Source organism: Trichosurus vulpecula, chromosome 9, assembly GCF_011100635.1.
Source record: "Trichosurus vulpecula isolate mTriVul1 chromosome 9, mTriVul1.pri, whole genome shotgun sequence".
In the NCBI taxonomy this organism is placed as follows: Eukaryota; Metazoa; Chordata; class Mammalia; order Diprotodontia; family Phalangeridae; genus Trichosurus; species Trichosurus vulpecula.
The window spans coordinates 75,653,556-75,672,140 of record NC_050581.1 but is presented as its reverse complement, the minus strand read 5'-3'; the positions used below and the strand labels follow the sequence as shown (position 1 = coordinate 75,672,140).

At 42.9% G+C, this 18,585-nt stretch overlaps 2 protein-coding genes across 3 annotated transcripts in view; one reads left to right on the top strand and one right to left on the bottom strand.

Annotated features, from left to right (window-relative positions):
- Positions 1-8,155, top strand: part of IFT140 (intraflagellar transport 140) — a 175,123-nt gene extending 166,968 nt beyond the window's left edge. The window contains exons 24-29 of the mRNA XM_036738510.1: positions 654-836; positions 1,819-2,025; positions 3,088-3,300; positions 3,387-3,553; positions 4,684-4,825; positions 7,681-8,155. Coding sequence (XP_036594405.1) covers positions 654-836; positions 1,819-2,025; positions 3,088-3,300; positions 3,387-3,553; positions 4,684-4,825; positions 7,681-7,887 — 1,119 coding nt within the window. The 3' untranslated portion in view covers positions 7,888-8,155. The remainder of the gene's footprint in view (positions 1-653; positions 837-1,818; positions 2,026-3,087; positions 3,301-3,386; positions 3,554-4,683; positions 4,826-7,680) is intronic.
- Positions 8,156-9,740: 1,585 nt separating this feature from the next.
- TELO2 (telomere maintenance 2) overlaps positions 9,741-18,585 on the bottom strand; it is a 32,389-nt gene continuing 23,544 nt past the window's right edge. For both annotated transcript variants that reach the window (XM_036738506.1, XM_036738507.1), the window contains exons 15-21: positions 18,508-18,579; positions 17,413-17,604; positions 16,705-16,796; positions 15,292-15,391; positions 14,598-14,662; positions 13,915-14,030; positions 9,741-10,381 (exon numbers count right to left, since the gene is read on the bottom strand). In XM_036738506.1, coding sequence (XP_036594401.1) covers positions 10,278-10,381; positions 13,915-14,030; positions 14,598-14,662; positions 15,292-15,391; positions 16,705-16,796; positions 17,413-17,604; positions 18,508-18,579 — 741 coding nt within the window. In that variant the 3' untranslated portion in view covers positions 9,741-10,277. The remainder of the gene's footprint in view (positions 10,382-13,914; positions 14,031-14,597; positions 14,663-15,291; positions 15,392-16,704; positions 16,797-17,412; positions 17,605-18,507; positions 18,580-18,585) is intronic.

The following is an 18,585-nucleotide window of genomic DNA, read 5'->3' as shown; positions in this document are numbered from 1 at the left end:
CCTCCTTGCTGTTCCTCCAGTACTAAGCTCCATCTCGCATCTCAACACCTTCCCCCTGGCTGTGCCCCACACCTGGAATGAACTCTCCTCTTCTCTGCCTCAGAAGCCTGCTCTTTCTTCTGGACTCTTTTTAAGCACTGCTTGATCCCCTGACAGCCAATATCCTCCCTCCTTAAGCCAACTTCTATTTACTTTGAATTAATTCTAGATGAATGGGTGGGTAGATGGACAGACAGGTAAACACACACAACACACACACACACACAGGTACACACACAACACACAACACACACACACAACACACAACACACACACAGGTACACACACAACACACAACACACACACACAACACACAACACACACACACAGAGGTACACACACAACACACAACACACACACAGGTACACACACAACACACACACACAGGTACACACACAACACACAACACACACACACACAACACACAACACACACACACCACACAACACACACACACACACACACACACACTTTCCCCTGATAGGCTGCTCCTCGAAAGCAGAGACTTTGTATTTTTGTCCTTGTTTCTCCAGTACCTATCACGTAGTAAGCACTAATAAATGCTTCCTGGATACTTGGAATGCCAGCTCTAAGGGCTATTCTGTGTTTTGCAGGCTGGCCACTTTTCCAAGGCTTTGGAACTGGCATTTGCCACCCAGCAGTTCGTGGCTCTGCAGCTGATTGCCGAGGATTTGGATGAGAAGTCAGACCCGGCCCTCCTAGCTCGCTGTTCTGACTTCTTCATTGAGCACAGTCAGTACGAGAAGGCAGTGGAACTGTTGTTGGCAGCCAAGAAGGTAAGCAGCTTCATTCCAGTCCTTCCTAAGCTCCCAGATATGGAAGGAGAGAACGAAAAGAGGTTAAAAAAAAAAAGAGGAAGCCAGGCCATTTTTTAAAGAACTGCCCTCATCCTTAGCCTCTAGCCCATACCTCCCTGTAGATTCAGTCACATTTCAGACTCCAGTTTCGTCTTTTTTATCCTACAATCAAAATGCACTCTTGTTCATTGCTGTCAAGGTAGCCTTACATGGTTATCATGTAAAGAAGTAGCCAAGCAGACACCATCCTAAAGGTACAAAGACGAACAGAAAATACATTCCCCTTTCCTCAGTGTTTCTGGAGCTCACTACTGTAACTGTGAGCAAGTGTACTTTATGATCATAGCCTTACATGGTAGCCAGTGAGCAATAAGAATTATTTTTTTAAAAAGTTCTTTTCAATTGGAAAAAAATTTCCACAGACATTATATGGTTTATTAAACATAATTAGCTTAAGCAAGATGAAAAAAATTCTCATTTCTCATATCCACACTGAAAATAATTCACAAATAGGCAATGCCTTTGCCCTTCTAGCTTCTGATATGTTAATTTCCTCTGTGATTCATCCACTTAAGTGCAATTTGTGTCCCCTCCCCTCTTTTGGGGGGCTATTTCACCAGTATTTTATTTCAGTCAAATCAATACCCTTAACTTCACATCTTCTTCCAATGAAAATGAGGTTGCTTTTCCCATAATAGGTGCCAGGCAGAGCTGGAGAGGGTCCCACCATGTTGCCAGGTCTTGGTGGTATCTACAACTCACACCTTTTCCCTTGGAGCCCTCAGAGACTTAGCCATTGAGGTTAGTCACCATCTGAGCAACCAATAAAACTTGCTCTTTCTGAAAAGAGAGAAGAGTACCTAGGCCTGCCCAGAGATCCAAGGAAAGGACTAAGGCAGATTTGAGCACACTGCCCGAAAGCAGCTATCACAGGGTCTTGGTTTCTGTGGTTTCACTTCAGTACCAAGATGCCCTTCAGCTTTGCCTAGAGCAAAACATGATTATCACTGAGGAGATGGCAGAGAAGATGACAGTCGCTAAAGACTCCAAGGACCTGTCTGAGGAGTCACGTCGGGAACTGCTGGAACAAATTGCAAACTGCTGTATGCGGCAAGGCAACTACCACTTAGCTACCAAGAAGTATACACAAGCGGGAAATAAACTGAAGGTAAAGCATGACAGAGTGGCTGAATGGGCTGTGGATCTGGGTTATGAGGTGTTAAAGGGATTTTAGATGTCAGGGACAGCACTGAAGATAGCCAGAGCCTCTCTCACGTATAAATAAGAAAAAGCTGATTAACCTACAGCCTTTTTCCCCCCCTTACTTAGCTACCACCTCAGTTCAAGCCCACATCACCACTTGCCTGATTCCTGATTTACCTTCCTACCTCAAGTCTCTACCCACTCTAGTATATGCTTCTTCACACAGCTACCAAAGTGTTTCCCTTCAGCACAAATCTGATCATGTCACATCCCAAATAAACTCTCATGGTTACTATTGCTGCTATGATAAACTACGAACTCCTCTGTGTGGCTTTTAAAGAACATCATAATCTGGCTCCAGCCTATCTTTCCAGCCTTAGACAATACCCCATTCTCCCGTTCTCCAGTCCAGCCAAACTGGTCTCTTTATTTCTCAGTTGTAGCATCTGTCATCCATCTCGGTTTCTTAGCATTGGTTATCCCTCACAACTGGAATGCGCACCTTCCTTCCTTCCTCTGACTCAGAGATTTCCTCACTTCCTTCAAGACTCACCTTCTTCACAAAACCTTTCTTGACCCTCCCACTCCATTCCCCACCTTGCAATAATTCTATTCCCATGTGTAGATACTGCCTCCCTTGAGAGGGGAGCAGGATACTTTACTTGTCTCTGTGTCTACTGCACCTGGCAGAGCTCCTGGCACATGCACATGCTAGGTGGTGAGGAAACGATTGTGGATCATCTCTGCAAGCAGTAGCAAAGAGCTTCTCTGTATTTGTGTATCCTGCAAGATCAGTGAGAAATTATGTGGCTCTCTCACCAGGATGTGTCAGAGAATAATGAAGCAATTCACTCTGAGTACACAATATGGACATCTCCCCTACCTAGGCAAAACAAATAATCCTACAGTTTTTGAGATTTTCTTTGAGGAATTTAGCACAGCTAGAGAACTTCCCATTCAAGTTATCTTATCTCCCAGCCCCATCATGTTAATTTTGACCTCTGATGTCTTACCTCTCTCTGTCCAGGCCATGAGAGCCCTGCTGAAGTCGGGGGACACCGAGAAAATTGTATTTTTTGCGGGCGTCTCTAGGCAAAAAGAAATCTATATCATGGCCGCCAACTATTTACAGTCTCTGGACTGGCGCAAAGAACCAGAGATTATGAAGAACATCATTAGTTTCTACACCAAAGGGAGGGCCCTGGACCTTTTGGCTGGCTTTTATGATGCCTGTGCCCAGGTACATATCCTCTTTCCATTTTCTTGGGTATATAGGAACATGAGAGAACAAATCTCATGCATTCCTCGTTGGTTTTATCTGGGCAGGTGGAGATTGATGAATACCAAAACTATGACAAAGCCCATGGAGCACTGACTGAGGCCTACAAGTGCCTTTCAAAGGCCAAGGCAAAGAGTCCCATGGAGCAAGAGACCAAACTAGCACAGCTACAAAGTAAGATGACTCTTGTGAAGAGATTCATCCAAGCTCGAAGGTAATTCTTATTATATAATGTTATAGAATCACAGGAAGAATTAAATTTGTTCTTTTTAGACCCAGAGTGCCAAACTAGGAGCAGTGCTGGAAGTTGCAAAGAGACACGTTTAGTTCTGATGTTAAGAAAACCTCCTAACAAACAGAACTATCCAGAAATGGAATGGACTGCCTCAAGAGGTCGTAGGGTCCTCCCTCCTTGGAAATCTTCAAGCAGAGGCTGGTTGACCACTTGTCATGTATGATGGGAACGCTGAATGCTGGCATTGAGAACAACCACTGAGATCCCCTCTACCAAAAACTAACGACAGCACTGGGGTTTTTAATATCTTTCTACTGAATAAATCACTTTTCAAAGCCATATAACTTATTCTGGTAATCATCTCCAAAGCCAGCAGCACATTCTTTTATATAAATCTTCATTGACAATAAATCTTTGTCCTTTGAAAGTAGAACAGATATCTGATAATAGCTATAGTAATAGCTAATATTTATATGGTGCCATGTGCCATGCATTGCGCTTAATGCATTATAATCATCATCTCATTTGATCCTCACAACAACCCTGAGAGGACAGTGCTATTATATTATCCCCATTTGACAGATGAAGAAATGGAGGCAGAGGTTAAGTGACTTGCCCAGGGTCACACAACTAGTGTGGGTCTGAGGCCGATCTTCCTAATTCCAGGCCCAGCACTGTATCCACTGCAACACCAAGCTCTAGCTAGAAAAGTAAGATTAGACTACAGTACTGGCCTTGGAAAATAGCCCTGAAAGCGTCTCCCAAAGGAGGATTGCCAGGAATTTTTTTGAAGAATTGAAGCATGGCTGCAATGTTCTTCCAAGGTGAATACCCCTTAAGGAAGAGCATGAGCATATTTTGATTTATTGTTTGCTTAAAAAATCTACCTCATCACCTTTATATTCATAAGGAAAGTACTTTGACTAAGAGTTTACCTGTGAGGAAGCTCTAAAATAGTTTCACCACATCTAGGGCCTGGAAGTTACTCCTAGGGACAGTCACCTGGCAAGATTTTACATGCTTTATGAGCCAGACCAGGTGGGAAATTTGGAACCTTTATCTGCTTTATCAGGAATGTGGGATTCAGAATGACCCTTTCCTCTCACCAGGACTTACACAGAAGACCCAAAAGAGTCAGTTAAGCAGTGTGAGCTTCTCCTAGAAGAGCCAGATCTGGACAGCACCATCCGCATAGGGGATGTCTATGGATTCCTTGTTGAACATTACTTGCAAATGGAGGAATACCAAATGGTAAGTGTTGAGGTAGTAAGACTCTTCTTAGTAAGATTATATAAGCAATTTGTTGGTTTCAATGGTCACAATTGTGGGAGTTGAAATTGATCCTAACCTATAGTATTCCAATATTCTTGTGAATATGCTTGTTTTTCAAATCAGCTTATCAATAAGCATTTATCAGGCAGTAAATATATGCAAGACACCATGCTAAGTGCAGTGACAGAAAAGCAAAAACAGTCCATGAAAAGATGCATAAGAAGAAATAAAATACCAAGGATATCTAGGGAAATGAAAAAACAGGGATGATGGGGATTTGGCATTGCTCGATTTCAAATCCTATAATAAACTATTAATTACCAACACTTTCTGGTAATTGATAAGAAATGAGAAAAGCTGCTCAGTGGACAAAATTAGGTAAGCAAGCCATAGGAGGTAATGCTTACAGTACTCTGATCTCTGACAAAGTGCCAGGGAAAGAACTATTTTAACAATACCTGCTGGCTCTATGGCAAAAACAGTTGTAGACCAGCAGCTTACACAATAAATTCTAAATGGAAAAACAAATTTAACATAGTCATACTCCTAAAGAACTACAAGGATATGTAAGGTTGTATCTCTCATAGTTGTGACAAGGGGCGAGTGGATTTGTAGCCAGCAACAATAGAGAAAATATTACAAAACACAAAACCGATTTTAAAAGCAAAAATCTTTTGTACAAATAAATGCAGCCAGAATAAGATAGACTTTAACAAATATCTGCAAAAAAGTATCTTTAATGAAACTGAAATAAATCTTAATATTATGAGCCATTAACTAAAAGATTAATATCAAAGGATATAAGCAAACACTTCTTAAAATATATGCTCAAAATAGCCCATCATCAGAGAAATGAAAATTAAAGCAGCTCTGCGATACCACCTAAAACCCCTCAAATTGGCAAAGATTGTAAAACTCATTGTTGATAGGGATGAAAGAAAACAGGCACTTCTTCCACTACTGGTAGATCTATAAAAACAAGAGATGAAATTGTGCTAGAAATTTTTGACCCAGCAATCTCACTGTTGGGTTTATATTCCAAGGAAGTTATTAATAAGAAAAGACCTTGCAAATAAAAATATTCATAGCAACACTCTTTGCAAAAGCAACAAATTGGAAACATACTATGGGCCTAATTGGGCAATAGCTAAACAAACTGGCATGTAAAAATAAAAAAATGGAAGTCATAATAAATGACATATATAGGAATTCACTTCATGAAATGGTAAAGAATGAAACTCAGTCAAAAGAACAATATATGTAATTACTACAACTATGTAAATGAAAACAACTTTAAATGGCAACAAAACTGAGATAAAAAAGATTGAACAACATGTATGTTAATTTGTGAAGCCCACACCGATCCTTTAACAAATGGAAACATACTAAAGTGTGAGCTTCCATGTACTATCAATCACAATTACTCTTTTATGTTATTTTGTTTAATTCTTTTCAGGAATGTTACAATGTAGGATATTCACTTGGAAGTATTCTATGGGTCATTTAATATATTGAAACACAATTATCAAGATTTAAAAAAAAATCTTCAGTGGTTCTCCATATCCTATGAGAGATCCAGACATTGAGGACCCTACATGAGCCCTGGACTGTACTTAATCTGGCTCGTCTACTCCAATGTCTCCTGAATGCACTTCATCCTTCCATAGCTCATCTTTTCTCATGCAGTTCACACCTACATCCTTACTCTTCTCTGCATAAATCCCATCCATTGTAAAAGCCTTACTTCAGTCCAGCCTCCTTAGAAGTGGTGTTCCTCTCCTAAACTCTTTTAGTAATAGATTTTTTGTCAACACATACTGTATTTTCACAAATACATGTCATATTCCCTACCAGATTATAAACTTTTTAGGACAATGACTCAAATTTTTGCAGCCCTGGTGATATATATCTATATCTATATCCATATATATATGTAACATAGATATTTTTCAAATGTTGGTTGGTCGGCTAGAAAAAAAACAATTCTCCCCATATTGTCTCTCTCTCTTAAGAAACAGCAGATAAGGTCCAGCAAATATTCCTGTACAAGTGGAACTTTTAAAAGGCTGTTTTATTTTACCTGAACAAATATGTAGACTAAGGCAGGTCCTCAGTGGGGTGGGGCAGGAACCCCTAGGAGTTCTGTGCTCTCGAGTTATCTTTTCCTATCTGTTTTTAAGCCTTTGTTATCCCTACATAATTGTGTTCTTGCTTACCCAAGCCCTCAGGAGCCATCCCTGTACAGATAGTTTTGTTTGCAGTGCAATGTTCTTATTTTTAAATATAACAAAATCTGCAGAATAGTAGGTAGTTAGGTGTACAAAGTTGTTGTTAAAAATTTATCATATATTTTATATATATACATATATATATATATTACATAGCTTTGGAGCATATCAAAGCAAGTGTATAAAAAATGGTGTTCTCAAACTCATTGAGCAGCTTTTAGTGATCTGGTGATATGCCTATCACTGAGTTGATATCAACCACTGAGTGTGAAATATTAATGCGTGTCACACTAATAACTTGCTGACATGACACCACAGGCTCTTGACAAAAGCTAAGCAGTAATTTCACACTAACTCCTAGGTGTGATAAGGTTCTTCCATTCATTTAAAAAACATTTATTAATTTACTAAAACTATTCTTGCCCCATTCAGCAAGGACTCTGAATTCTTTACCAAACCTACTACAGTGAATAGGTTTTCCTGGCTCATGTTAGCATGGTACACAGAGAGGATCCTCATTTGTGGTTTGAGTATATAACTGTCTAAACCTACCTTAGTTGTTATACCCTACAGTGGAAGGCAAAAAACTAGCTGTTTTTGACACAGGCCTACAAATACCTGGAGGAGATCCGGAAGAGGCTTCCATCTGCAAACCTGACATACTATGTGAACCAGCGGACCATGGATGCAGTACATCGAGGACTGGGCATCCCACCAAGCCGCATCATGCCCGAGCGAATCCGCCATAATAGTATGGAAGATGGCAAGGAGGTAGATGAGGAAGTGATTGAGGAGGTGGAGGATGACTCCTGACTGCCCAGGTACACAGCAGTTAGCCTCAAGAGAATACCACATCATCTACTTGCTTTACTTGTTTACTCCTACAGCTGAAAAAGCCACTTCTTGCTGGGAAAAAAAATTTTCTTATTTAAGACCCTGGCACTGCAGCAAGAACTAGGAAACTTCAGGCATGGAGGTGCCTGAAGAGAAGGAAGACTTTGCTGCTGCTGGTGGTGGTGGTTTTGTTTTTAAATTTCCACATTTTAAAAATTTCTGATTTTATATTTAAAAAGTTGTTTTCATACCTTTATGCCTCCAAATCTTTGCCTTTGGATGAGAGGCTCCATGGCTCACATACATACCATTTGGGTTCCAATCCTCACAGAGTCAGCCTCTCTCCTGACATTTCTGTATTAGGATGAAAGGTACCCAAGGAACAGAATGCTATTGTCTTTTAGGGTTCAACCAGGGGTGGGGGTGAAGGGTACAAAGCAATTCTGTATAAAAAAAGATAGGATTAGAGATTGAACACATGATTTCGTGTGTGTGTGTGTGTATGGTTCTCTCAAATAAGGAAACTCCCTCTACTAGTACAGGGTAGCACCTTCTCTCTTTAAGAGTTGCCTGGAGAAGTGGTATCAAACTGAAATAGTAACAGATCCCTGGGGGTGACATTTTGACTTGGAAAATAACAAATTTACATGATTGTTGCATTTTTATTTTGTTACGTTTCCCAGTTACATTTTCATCTGGTTCTGGCTGTGCTGGGCTCTCTGCTGGCGAGTCTGCCAGCTTTGACCTAGATCACCAGAGGTTAGATTACATGCCCGAGATCCCACAGCCAGCATGTGTCTGAGGACTTGAACCCTCTCTTCCTGACTTCAAGGCCAGTTCTATATCTATTATACCAACATAAGGACAAGGCAGAGCTGAAGCTGAAGCTACTGGCGATTGTGGTGGGATCTCCTTGTATTGGGGGGGTGGGGGTTGAGACAATGATGGACTGGAGGCTCTCTGCTCCAGCAGGAGGGGTGGCTGGCTCTTAGTGCTACTTCCCACATTGGCATTTCCTTAGCTCTGAATCCTTTCCCTGGAATTTTTTGGCACAAAGAAATCTCATGATAATTGAATTCAGCTGTGTCTAAAGAATCTTTGCCAGCCTCTGTTTAGCTTCTTTAATAGGCAGGTCTAGCAATGTTTCCCTATGAGTGTGGTGAGTCCCAGGACTCCATCAAGAACCCCTTCATGGTGTGTGGAAAGCTAGGTGCCCCTTATCCTTGCCCTTGCCCCACTCTAACTCTGGCTGTAGAGGCCCTTGGCCCTTTCTCTTTTCTCAAGGTCACCACAAAGCTTATGTCCTCTCCTTTGCAACAGACTTGAAGAGTGTTATAGCTATAAATTTGTCAATGTGCAATGGAATGAAAATGACAGGAAATTAGCCTAGCAAACTGATGACCTCAACAAATCCAGTCCGAGCAAAGATTGCCCCATGAGTGTGCGGCAGAGACCACTTTAGGAAAACCAGCCTGGGCCAAGCCTTGCACAGACACAGGGCCTATACCTTCACTAAACATACCCACCCCTTTCAAGACCCTGGAACTTTGCCCTGGGTGGGGGGTGGGCAAGCAAAGAGGAGAGCCTTTATTCTGTCCTACAGCTGTACCTTTGGGAAAGAGAAGATGGGAGAAGAAAAGCAGCTTCAGGGTAGGAGGTCATGGTATCTACACTGGGGAAGGAGGTGGGGGCCTCAGATCCAGTCCTGGAGAGGGTGTCTTCAAACGGAGAACTAATCCTGAATCAGAAGTGACTCACCTTGCTTTTCCATTCCTTTCCCTCCCAAGCCTTTACTTCCCCTTCAGTTCCTCTTACAACAAAAAAGCCCGGTGGCTGAGGAGGGTTTTTTAATATAAAGAAATTTCACAGAAGGTAAGTGTCTGCTAAGCCCCTTCCTTCTTTTTTAGTTTTATGACCAAACACCTTTCAACCCTAATAACAAGAGTCAGTGAAATGGTAAGAGAAATCTTGGACCTGCTTCTTAAGGCATGGAGGTGACTCCTTCCATAGCCATCAGTGACCAGTCCTCTGCTCCTGCTGTTTTCGTACAGAGGCAGTAGCTGAACGGGGCTTGCTGTATTTTTAGCTGAAGACTCAAACTTGCCAGGCTAAAAATAGCATATTCAGTGTGCAGGGGGAGGGGAGGAAGACAGCAACTCTACTGCGTTTTCCTGCATCTGTACACTCAGTACCGGATATCAATATTTCACAGAGTTGGCTGCCACTACAAAGCCCAGATGTCAGGCCAGGCTCTTGTTTCTTTCTGGCTTTCAGTGAAGGCTTCCCTACCTTCCTCTTTGCCAGCCAGGTGATAGCCCAAAAATCCTATCAGGCCACCTGTGGGGCCAGGTTAAGGGCATCTGGATTGACTAAGAAGAACCTATTGGGAGTTTGTCTTTTAGCTTTTCCATAAGTAGGAGTGCCTGCATGGCCAGCTTCCTACAGTCTTCATCTGGGTCATTCTCTGTTACAGCTGCAAAAGAAACAAAATCACATGTTCATGACACTTAAAATGGAGAGAGACGTAGGCCCTTCCCTCCATCCATCATCTTACGCATTCAAAGATAAAATATTCTCTCTAATTTGAAAACTAGTGAAACTGGAGCAAATTGGCCACCTAGTGAGCCTGGAAGTTGAGTTCCATAATACACTCTTGAGTCCCAGGGACAGATACCCAGGAAACAAAAACAAAGCCCAGATAACTCCATTGAAGCTCCCTTCAGAAAATCACAGCTCAACTTGAAAAAAATTTGAGAACAGCCCCACAGCTACTTTGGCTCTACCCAACTCCAGCTCTAACTAACAGGTAATTACATAGATTCTTCCTAACTCTGTGTGTCTCTTAGGCTCCAGGAACCATCTTTAAGAAAATGATTTATACCTTCTTACTAAAGAACTCAAACCTAGCTGCTATCGTGGCAATGGTAACAAGGGCAGAGAAAGGGCATGATAATTCTAGCAAGCGATGTGAGTTAGGGAGAGGGCTCTAGCTATCAGTTTCCTGAACAGTCAAGGGGCTATTCAATGGAAGAAAGCTTCCTCTGAGAGGGGCTTTGAGCAGGCTTTACCAATTTACCAGTGGAGTTTTCCATGAGCCAACTTTCTCTCCTATCTAGTCAATCTTAACTAGAGATTAAAGCAGCCACGGAGAGGCCTAGACTAAAACAAGTGGCCTGAATTTTACCTGAAGATTAGCTCTGCTGACTCTATTCTGGGGGAAGAGTTAGTCAACATTTACTGAGTACTCACTGTGTGGAAAGCTGTCCATAATGATGATTCTACGGTACTTTAAGATTTGCAAAAAGCTTTACAAATATCATGTTTTATCCTCAACAATCTTGGGAGGTAGGAGCTATTGTAGCCAGTCTACAGTTGACGAAACTGAGGTCGAGGTTAACTGGGTCTCACAGCTAGCAAGCATCTGAGACTGGATTTGAACTCGGGTCTTCTGTAGACATAAGTACCTACCCTTGAAGGGGAACTCTGCCATCTCAGCCATAGGCATGTGAAAGGCTCAGGTCACTGAGTCAGTGCTAATGCTGTGGAGCTCCATGGGAATGGTTCTATGGAGGTCCTCCACCCACCTCAAGAGACCTGACACCTTTCAGGATGATGCTTCTATTACCTCAGACTATGTAAGCAATGGGCGCACAGTAAGGCACTTCAAATATTTATTGAGAGTGATAAGAGAAGAGGCACTATCTCTTTTCTTGTATGTATGAGGAATACAATTTGGGGACCTATTCAGGGAAATCTGGAATACACTCTAGAAATCTTAACTCCTCAACACAAAAGCCACTTATCTCCTAGACCTCTTGCTATGCATGGGAATCTTTGCTGGCAGCTATTATTCCAGGGGATTTTAATGAGTTTGGCAAAGTAAAAACCAGGATGCTCTCAGGATGTCCAAGTGGGGAGAGACTGGAACATCAGGGAGGCCACAGGAGGAAATCCTGTACGCACAGGCCATATGCTCCCGACACAGCCTCGGGTCCTGCCCAGCCATGCTAGGGAGTGGGATTATTTTTGCCAGTCAAGTTCCAGCCTTCTGACCCCAACTCAACACTAACCTGGAAGCAAAATAACAGGACCAGAGTCCCCACTGCAACTACAAAGTGCCTCAATGTCCCTTTAATGCTCCCATCTCCTGTGTTGCCATCATAGGGATGATGATGATACTCATGCTTATGTAGGTTGTACTTACATGCTGTAAGGGTTACAAAGCACTTTCCCCACAATGTGAACTAGATAACAAATTGTTATCTCTATTTTGCAGTGGAGGAAACTAAGGCACAGTGAGTTTCATTTGCCTGACATCACCCAGCTACTGTCAGAGGCAAGACTTGAAGTCCAATCTTCTAAATGAAATCAGTGCCCTTTCCAGGTCACTGTACCAACTGGAGCTGCTCCGGGAGAAGGCTCTGCCTCACATGCTGGTGCCAAGCCTGCTGCCACAGCTCTGGGCACTCTAGAGGAAGGAAGGCAACCCCAAAAAGCCAAGAATTGAGGAATCAAGTCTTCCCACCACCTCCTTTAATGCTCCCTAGTCACTCTGTGGCTCCATACCTGCCAAGAATAAGAGGGGAATTCCCTCCCTTGAACTCTGGCAGGAAGCCTGTCATTTGCAAAGAACAAATTTTATGAGAACAAATTAAATCAATGTAGGGAAAGGGCCACGCTGAACCAAGGGAAGTCAATGTACAAAGGCAACAATGGGTTCAGGGATTAGAATACCTCTTTTACAGACAGTCCATCCAAGACTGACAGAGAGGAGGAAGGAACAGGAGGGCTGTCTATGTTAAGAAAATCTATGGAGGATGTACTCAGTCTCCTCTCAGTGTGGGGCAAGACACATGGGAAATCAGCTACCAGGGTTCTCTGCATGCTAGCCACAGGTTCCAGGGTGAGACACCTAAAATGAGCTAGTCATACTCAAGCCCTATTCATTAAAGCTCAGTTAAATAACCTTGGCTTGTTTTTTCTAAAGTAAGACACTGAGAGAGCAACAGGTATCATACTGGCATACCACCTATCTCTGTGCATTAGGACTGAGGTCTGGAGTTTGGGGGCCTGGGTATGAAAGTTCATTCTTCATAGATCGTGTCTTCTGAACTAACTTGATGTGATTCATTAAGTCACTCAAATCACTGAATTGGCTTAAGAATTTCCTAGGGAAATACAGATTCAAAAAGGTTGACCTGTTAGAGCCAGTGAGTAGATTTTGGAAACAAACTCCCTGTGATGACAGGCAGTCATGTCCTGCTGCTCTGGAAGGAAGCCCTCTGGACCCACCCAGAATTCCTCTCCAAAGTCAGCAGTGTCATTTCAGGGCCTCCCTCTTCACAGGCACCACATAAGCAGACTAGACAGTCCAAGTCAGGACCACTCTTTCCACCTTCCCGTGATCTTGGGAAATAACTGTGAACATTCGCTCACAGAATCTTTAAACAGCAGCAATAACAAGGAATTCAGAACTTCCTGTTCCTTTGATGTACTCAATACAAGCCGGTGGTATAGTAGTTACTGTTATCTGGCACTGATGACGTGTATCTGGAATGTGGCTATGAATGCTGTGTGCTGGGCCCCTGTGGGAACTGGACCATGACAACATGACAGCATGGGAAAGCTCAGGAGACCCAGACTCAAGAAAAGTCCTTACTCCTGGGTGACCATGGACAAGCTACTTCCCTCTAAGGCCCAGTTTCCTTAGCTGTACATTTACACACAGCTGCTATGAAGAAAATGCTTTATAAACTTACATTCTATATAAATTTGAGTTATTACTATTAGCACCAAATCACTGAGTTCAAGAGTCAGTCTTTCCCTCTACCAACAGCTCAAGCCTGCTACATTTTGTTCAGTTAGCTATCCTGATCCACAGTCTGTGGCTTCTTTGGGGACCCAGATCTCCAGCTTCCCAGAAGACTGCTGTCCAGTAAAGAGCCCCTCTCCTGGTCACCTCCTTTCCTATGCCAGGCAGGGCTCAGTTCTCACAGTGAAGCTTACCTGCCAGCCAGGACCTGGTTTCTAGGAGCTCATCGGTCAGATCCCCCAGAAGGCGCTCCGCAGGAACACTCCAGAGGACCGAGGAGATGGAGTACAGGAGGCCTTGACGCACATACCTACCATACAGTGATAAATGGATAAATCAGGTCCACTTCAAATCTCTTTCCCTCCACCCATGTTACATGTGCTGCCTTTAACTTTGTCAGGTTTCTGCAGATGGAGCCAAGTTCCTAGCAAATAAAAACTTGTTCACACTGTCGTAGAGTGGCTGGCACACTAGAGGGCCCTTCAGGAAGGGCAGATTTCTACGCAACAGAGACCTTTTTTACTGTGCACTAAGGTTGACTCCAACAGCTCATTAGGCAGGGTACTAACAGGCTTCTAAACTTTTCTACTAACTACCAGCTGCCAAAGGTCCTACAAAAGAGACCAGCAGGTCACCTGGTAAAAGTGTCTACTTGGACCCCTAAAGAGATGGCTGTTCCTCATCTACCTCAGTGCCTTTGAAGACTTGCTTGCACACTTCTCTCTTCTGGAAGAGGACGATACGATGTTTAAGCAGCTCACTTACACTCTAAACTGCCCCTCACAAAACAGTTCTCCCCCAGCCACTCAGTGTATCTCAAGTGCCCTATAAATGCTCTTTGAAGACAGGAAGGGATCCATACAAAAGGCATACTCACGCATCTGTATGAAAACGAAGTGTCCACACAAACTCCAACAGCGCCTTCCCCATTGGCACAGCTGCCTAGAAACACACAGATCACAGCTGTTAGGATGTGTGCCACCCCATGGAATTGGCATGCAAAAGGTAAACACTGAATGGGACCTGTACAGAGAGGATCTAGGGCTGGCTTTTGATTCAGTTCTCTGGATTCATTAACAGACTATTCAGGCTCCAGAAGAATAACAGAATCCCACTATAGGGCTGACAAAAGTTAATTTTTTTAAGTTACCTGGCACTGAACACGTGTGTCTGGAGTACTTTTTTAAAGTACTTCCTTCTCTGAACTTGGAGGCAAACCGCCATCTACTCAGGAATTAAGACTGAGACCACTCCTGACCCAGTCCAAGGATCAGGCTAACCTTGAGCGAGGTTCTTACTGTCCCTGGGCTTTAGGCTTATTCAAAGTACAATAAAAGGGTTAGAATAAATTATTTTTAAGGTCCCTCCTAGCTCTTGCATGCTATTATTATGGCATCCTGTACCCACCTGTAGTCAAATTTCAAGCAGAACTTTATTCCTAAGGAAGCTGAAACCTCAATCCATCCCCTGATCAGGGTTTGTAATTCCATTTCCCCAATTCATCTGATGAAGGCAGAAGCTCTAAGCATTATAAGAACAGGTCAAGATCTCATACCTCCCTCTCCACTTACTGTGGTATTAATGGCAAAATACATCAGGATTCCCACAGTGTGAACTAATCTTCCCAGGACCAAAGAATCCTCTCCCAAAAGGTCAAAAGTCACAAGAGGTCTGTAATACAGAACAATTGAATGAGTTCTCATATCTTGACTGGCTAAACTTTGATTCCAAATATCAGGTCCATTCCCTTCTAGACCCATTCAAGGAGAAGCAACTGGCTTTTCTTGGGAACTCTTCTAGCAAAGTTCCTTAAAGCCTGCCTCCTGCATCATATGAGGCAAAGAAAATGAGAAAGCTGCCCCAAGGCTGGAGCTGTGAGCTTTCTGCACTACATCAAACCCCACACCCACACCATCTGCAACAAAACTAGAGAAACACAGCTTCCCAATTCCTTCTTTTAGGGATGAACAACTTGAAAAGGGATGAAATGATAAGGCCCCCTGGTGGCCTAATTTCCCACACAATTGAATTAGGGCCAACAAAGTGAACACCCACTGAGAGAAGCTCAGCCTCCTCTCCACTATTCTGTATTCAGTCCACTATGGACACACCAATCCATTTCTCTAGTGTTCACAGTAGCATCTGACCTGCACAGAAGAAATTATTTCTTTGTATATTCCTGGCAGTATTCTGTACTAGGGGCTACAGGAGCTACAAAGTAGCTTTCAATATAGCTAGACAAAACACACACAAGGGAAACAAAGGTAGCACAGCAGAGTGGAAATAACCTGAATTTATACAATGCTTTAAAATGTGCAAAGCACTGCAAATACTTTATCTCATATGAGCCTCACAAAGCCCTATAAGGCAGATGATAAAGGCATTATTCCCATTTTACAGATGAGGGAGTTGAGGCTCAGAGAGTAGGAGGCATTTGTAAGACGATGGAATCAAATGCAGGTACTCCAGCTCCACCACTTCGTCTGCTGTGGCAGGCTGCTGGCCTCCAAGTCAGGAGAAGTATTGTGTTCTGGGCCTGGCTTTGACACTAAACAAAAGTGACAGCTGGAAAGCCATTCTGCCTCCTCTCTTAGTCTGTTTCTTCATTTGTCAAACTAAGATAATATCCAGGGAATAATTTTGAGGATCAAATGAGATGAAGATGTGAAGCCCTTTGAAAAATACAGATAAAGTACTATTATTAACATGTACAAGCAAGCCCTCCATCAGTACAGGAGAGGAGGTGATGCCAGTCCTTCCCAGTGACCAAACTCTGGACTCATTCTATTCTTCTGCCAAGGAGACTGCTGCCACCCATGGGAGGGCAGAAGCTACTTCTGTTCACCTCTGAATCAGCACCGAGCTCATGGCCTTACATACATTAGATGCTTGGTGACCATACGGTGAATCTACTAAATTCAACAGTATGCCCTCCGTGGCTCCCATTCATCCTCATACACAAGCATCCAGGAAACCCCACTCACCTGTCAAAACGTTCAATGAGAGGGAAGAAGAAATAACCGACCACAGAATTAAACTTGTTGGGTCCATTTGCTGTGCTGGCTCTGGAAGAACCCTGCCATAAAGAATGAGGGTTAAATGGCAGCTCCTCCCATTCCCTCTCTCCCTACCTGACCCTTGCCAAACAGAAGGCTGGTTCTCCCAAGACTGGCCTTATCCTGAGCTTCTGCTACTGCTAAAAATGCACATCTTGATTTCTCATGACATTTGCCCTATGTCCACTCCAAAGATCCCATGTGTTCAACCCACTGTGGATCAGAACCAGACCACAAATGATGGAATTGGTGCCAAATGGAAAGTATACAAAATAAATGGAACTGCACAGGACAGAGAAAATCCCCCACCCCCTCTCCTTACCCCAGGGGCTCATGCTTCACCAAATGAGATCATATAGCACAACAGCACAGCCTACTTAAGGGAAGGAGCTAAATGCTACTGATATAGATACATGATTTTTTTAAATGTTAATATAAAAAAATAAAATTAAGGATGACTATCCCTAAACCCCGTATCATATTGCTCAGTTTGTAACATTATAAACTTCTGAATTCTAGAATGGCAGCATTAGTGTCGTGTTACTCTCCAGATTTACCCTTCCTGCTCCTGACACATACACACACACGCGCGCGCGCTCACTGGTCCTCTTCTCCACCCCCAGGTCCTGGCCCTACCTTGGCAAAACGACGCGTCTTGTTTTTGATCCTCTCCTCCACAATTCTCCTCCAGTCCTCAGAAGGAACTTTGTTCAGACTGGGGGTCAGTGGGGCAGGCAAGAGCTGGACACCAGGCTCCGGAGGACCAGAGATCTTGGCTTTTTCTAGGCTCCTGGGGCTTGAGAGTTCCTGAGCTGCAAGAACCAACACCTAGGAGGAAAGGGATTACCCCAGGGAAATTATTTTAATGAAAGTCAAGTCCATACACATATATAACTTATATCACATTGCTTACCTTCTCAATGTTGGGGGGGAGGAAGGGAGAGAATTTGGAACTCACAGTTTTAAAAACTAATGTTAAAAATTGTTTTTACATGTAATTGGGGGAAAATAAAATACTAAATAAATTTTTTTTAAAAGTCAAGTCAAGTACCAAGTCCAAAAACACCCATGCCCAGACCCAAAGGGAAAAATTCATCTCCAAAAATTAACATGTTATGTAATCAAGGATGCAAAGTGACCCAAACAAGCTACATACAAGATACAATATCTATTCTCCAGAAATTTTTATACTTTGTATGCAAAACTTTAACTCTAGAACCATTAATGTGACCCTACTCTGTTGTCATGTTTTGCTATTAGGGGTGAAAAGGCAGAAGATGCAGAAAAGGAGCTATAACTCTGTCATGGCACCTTCACATTATTCCACAACTCATTTATCTGCTCCTTCCTGTTCTCTCCCTACTGTTTCCATCCCTAAGGGAACCCTGGGGAACTAACAAACATCACTACTGGATGCCCCATTTCCTCTTTCTCTTAAGAACACAATCTAAAATTACCCACTTCTCCCACTTTTAAATCCTCTTTCATTTTTCAACCAGTGTCTGCAAAACCTTTTTTTCTTCCATTTCAATTGCAAAAGTCTTCCTGGAGGTTCTTATCCCTGCCCACTTGGACCCTGACAACATCTACTGCCTGGCCCTCAAGTGAGTTCAAAAGAGATACCCCCTAATGCCTGATTCTTCTATTTTGTTCATCTGCTGTTCCCACATACTACTTTCATGCCTCCTGGAGTGATAAGGGAGAACATAAAGAAGCCTGGGTACCACTTACATCTAGGATGTCCATCCGCTGCCGAAGGCTGTAATTCATGGCATAGAATTGGGAAGTCAGATATTGTGCAACCTACAG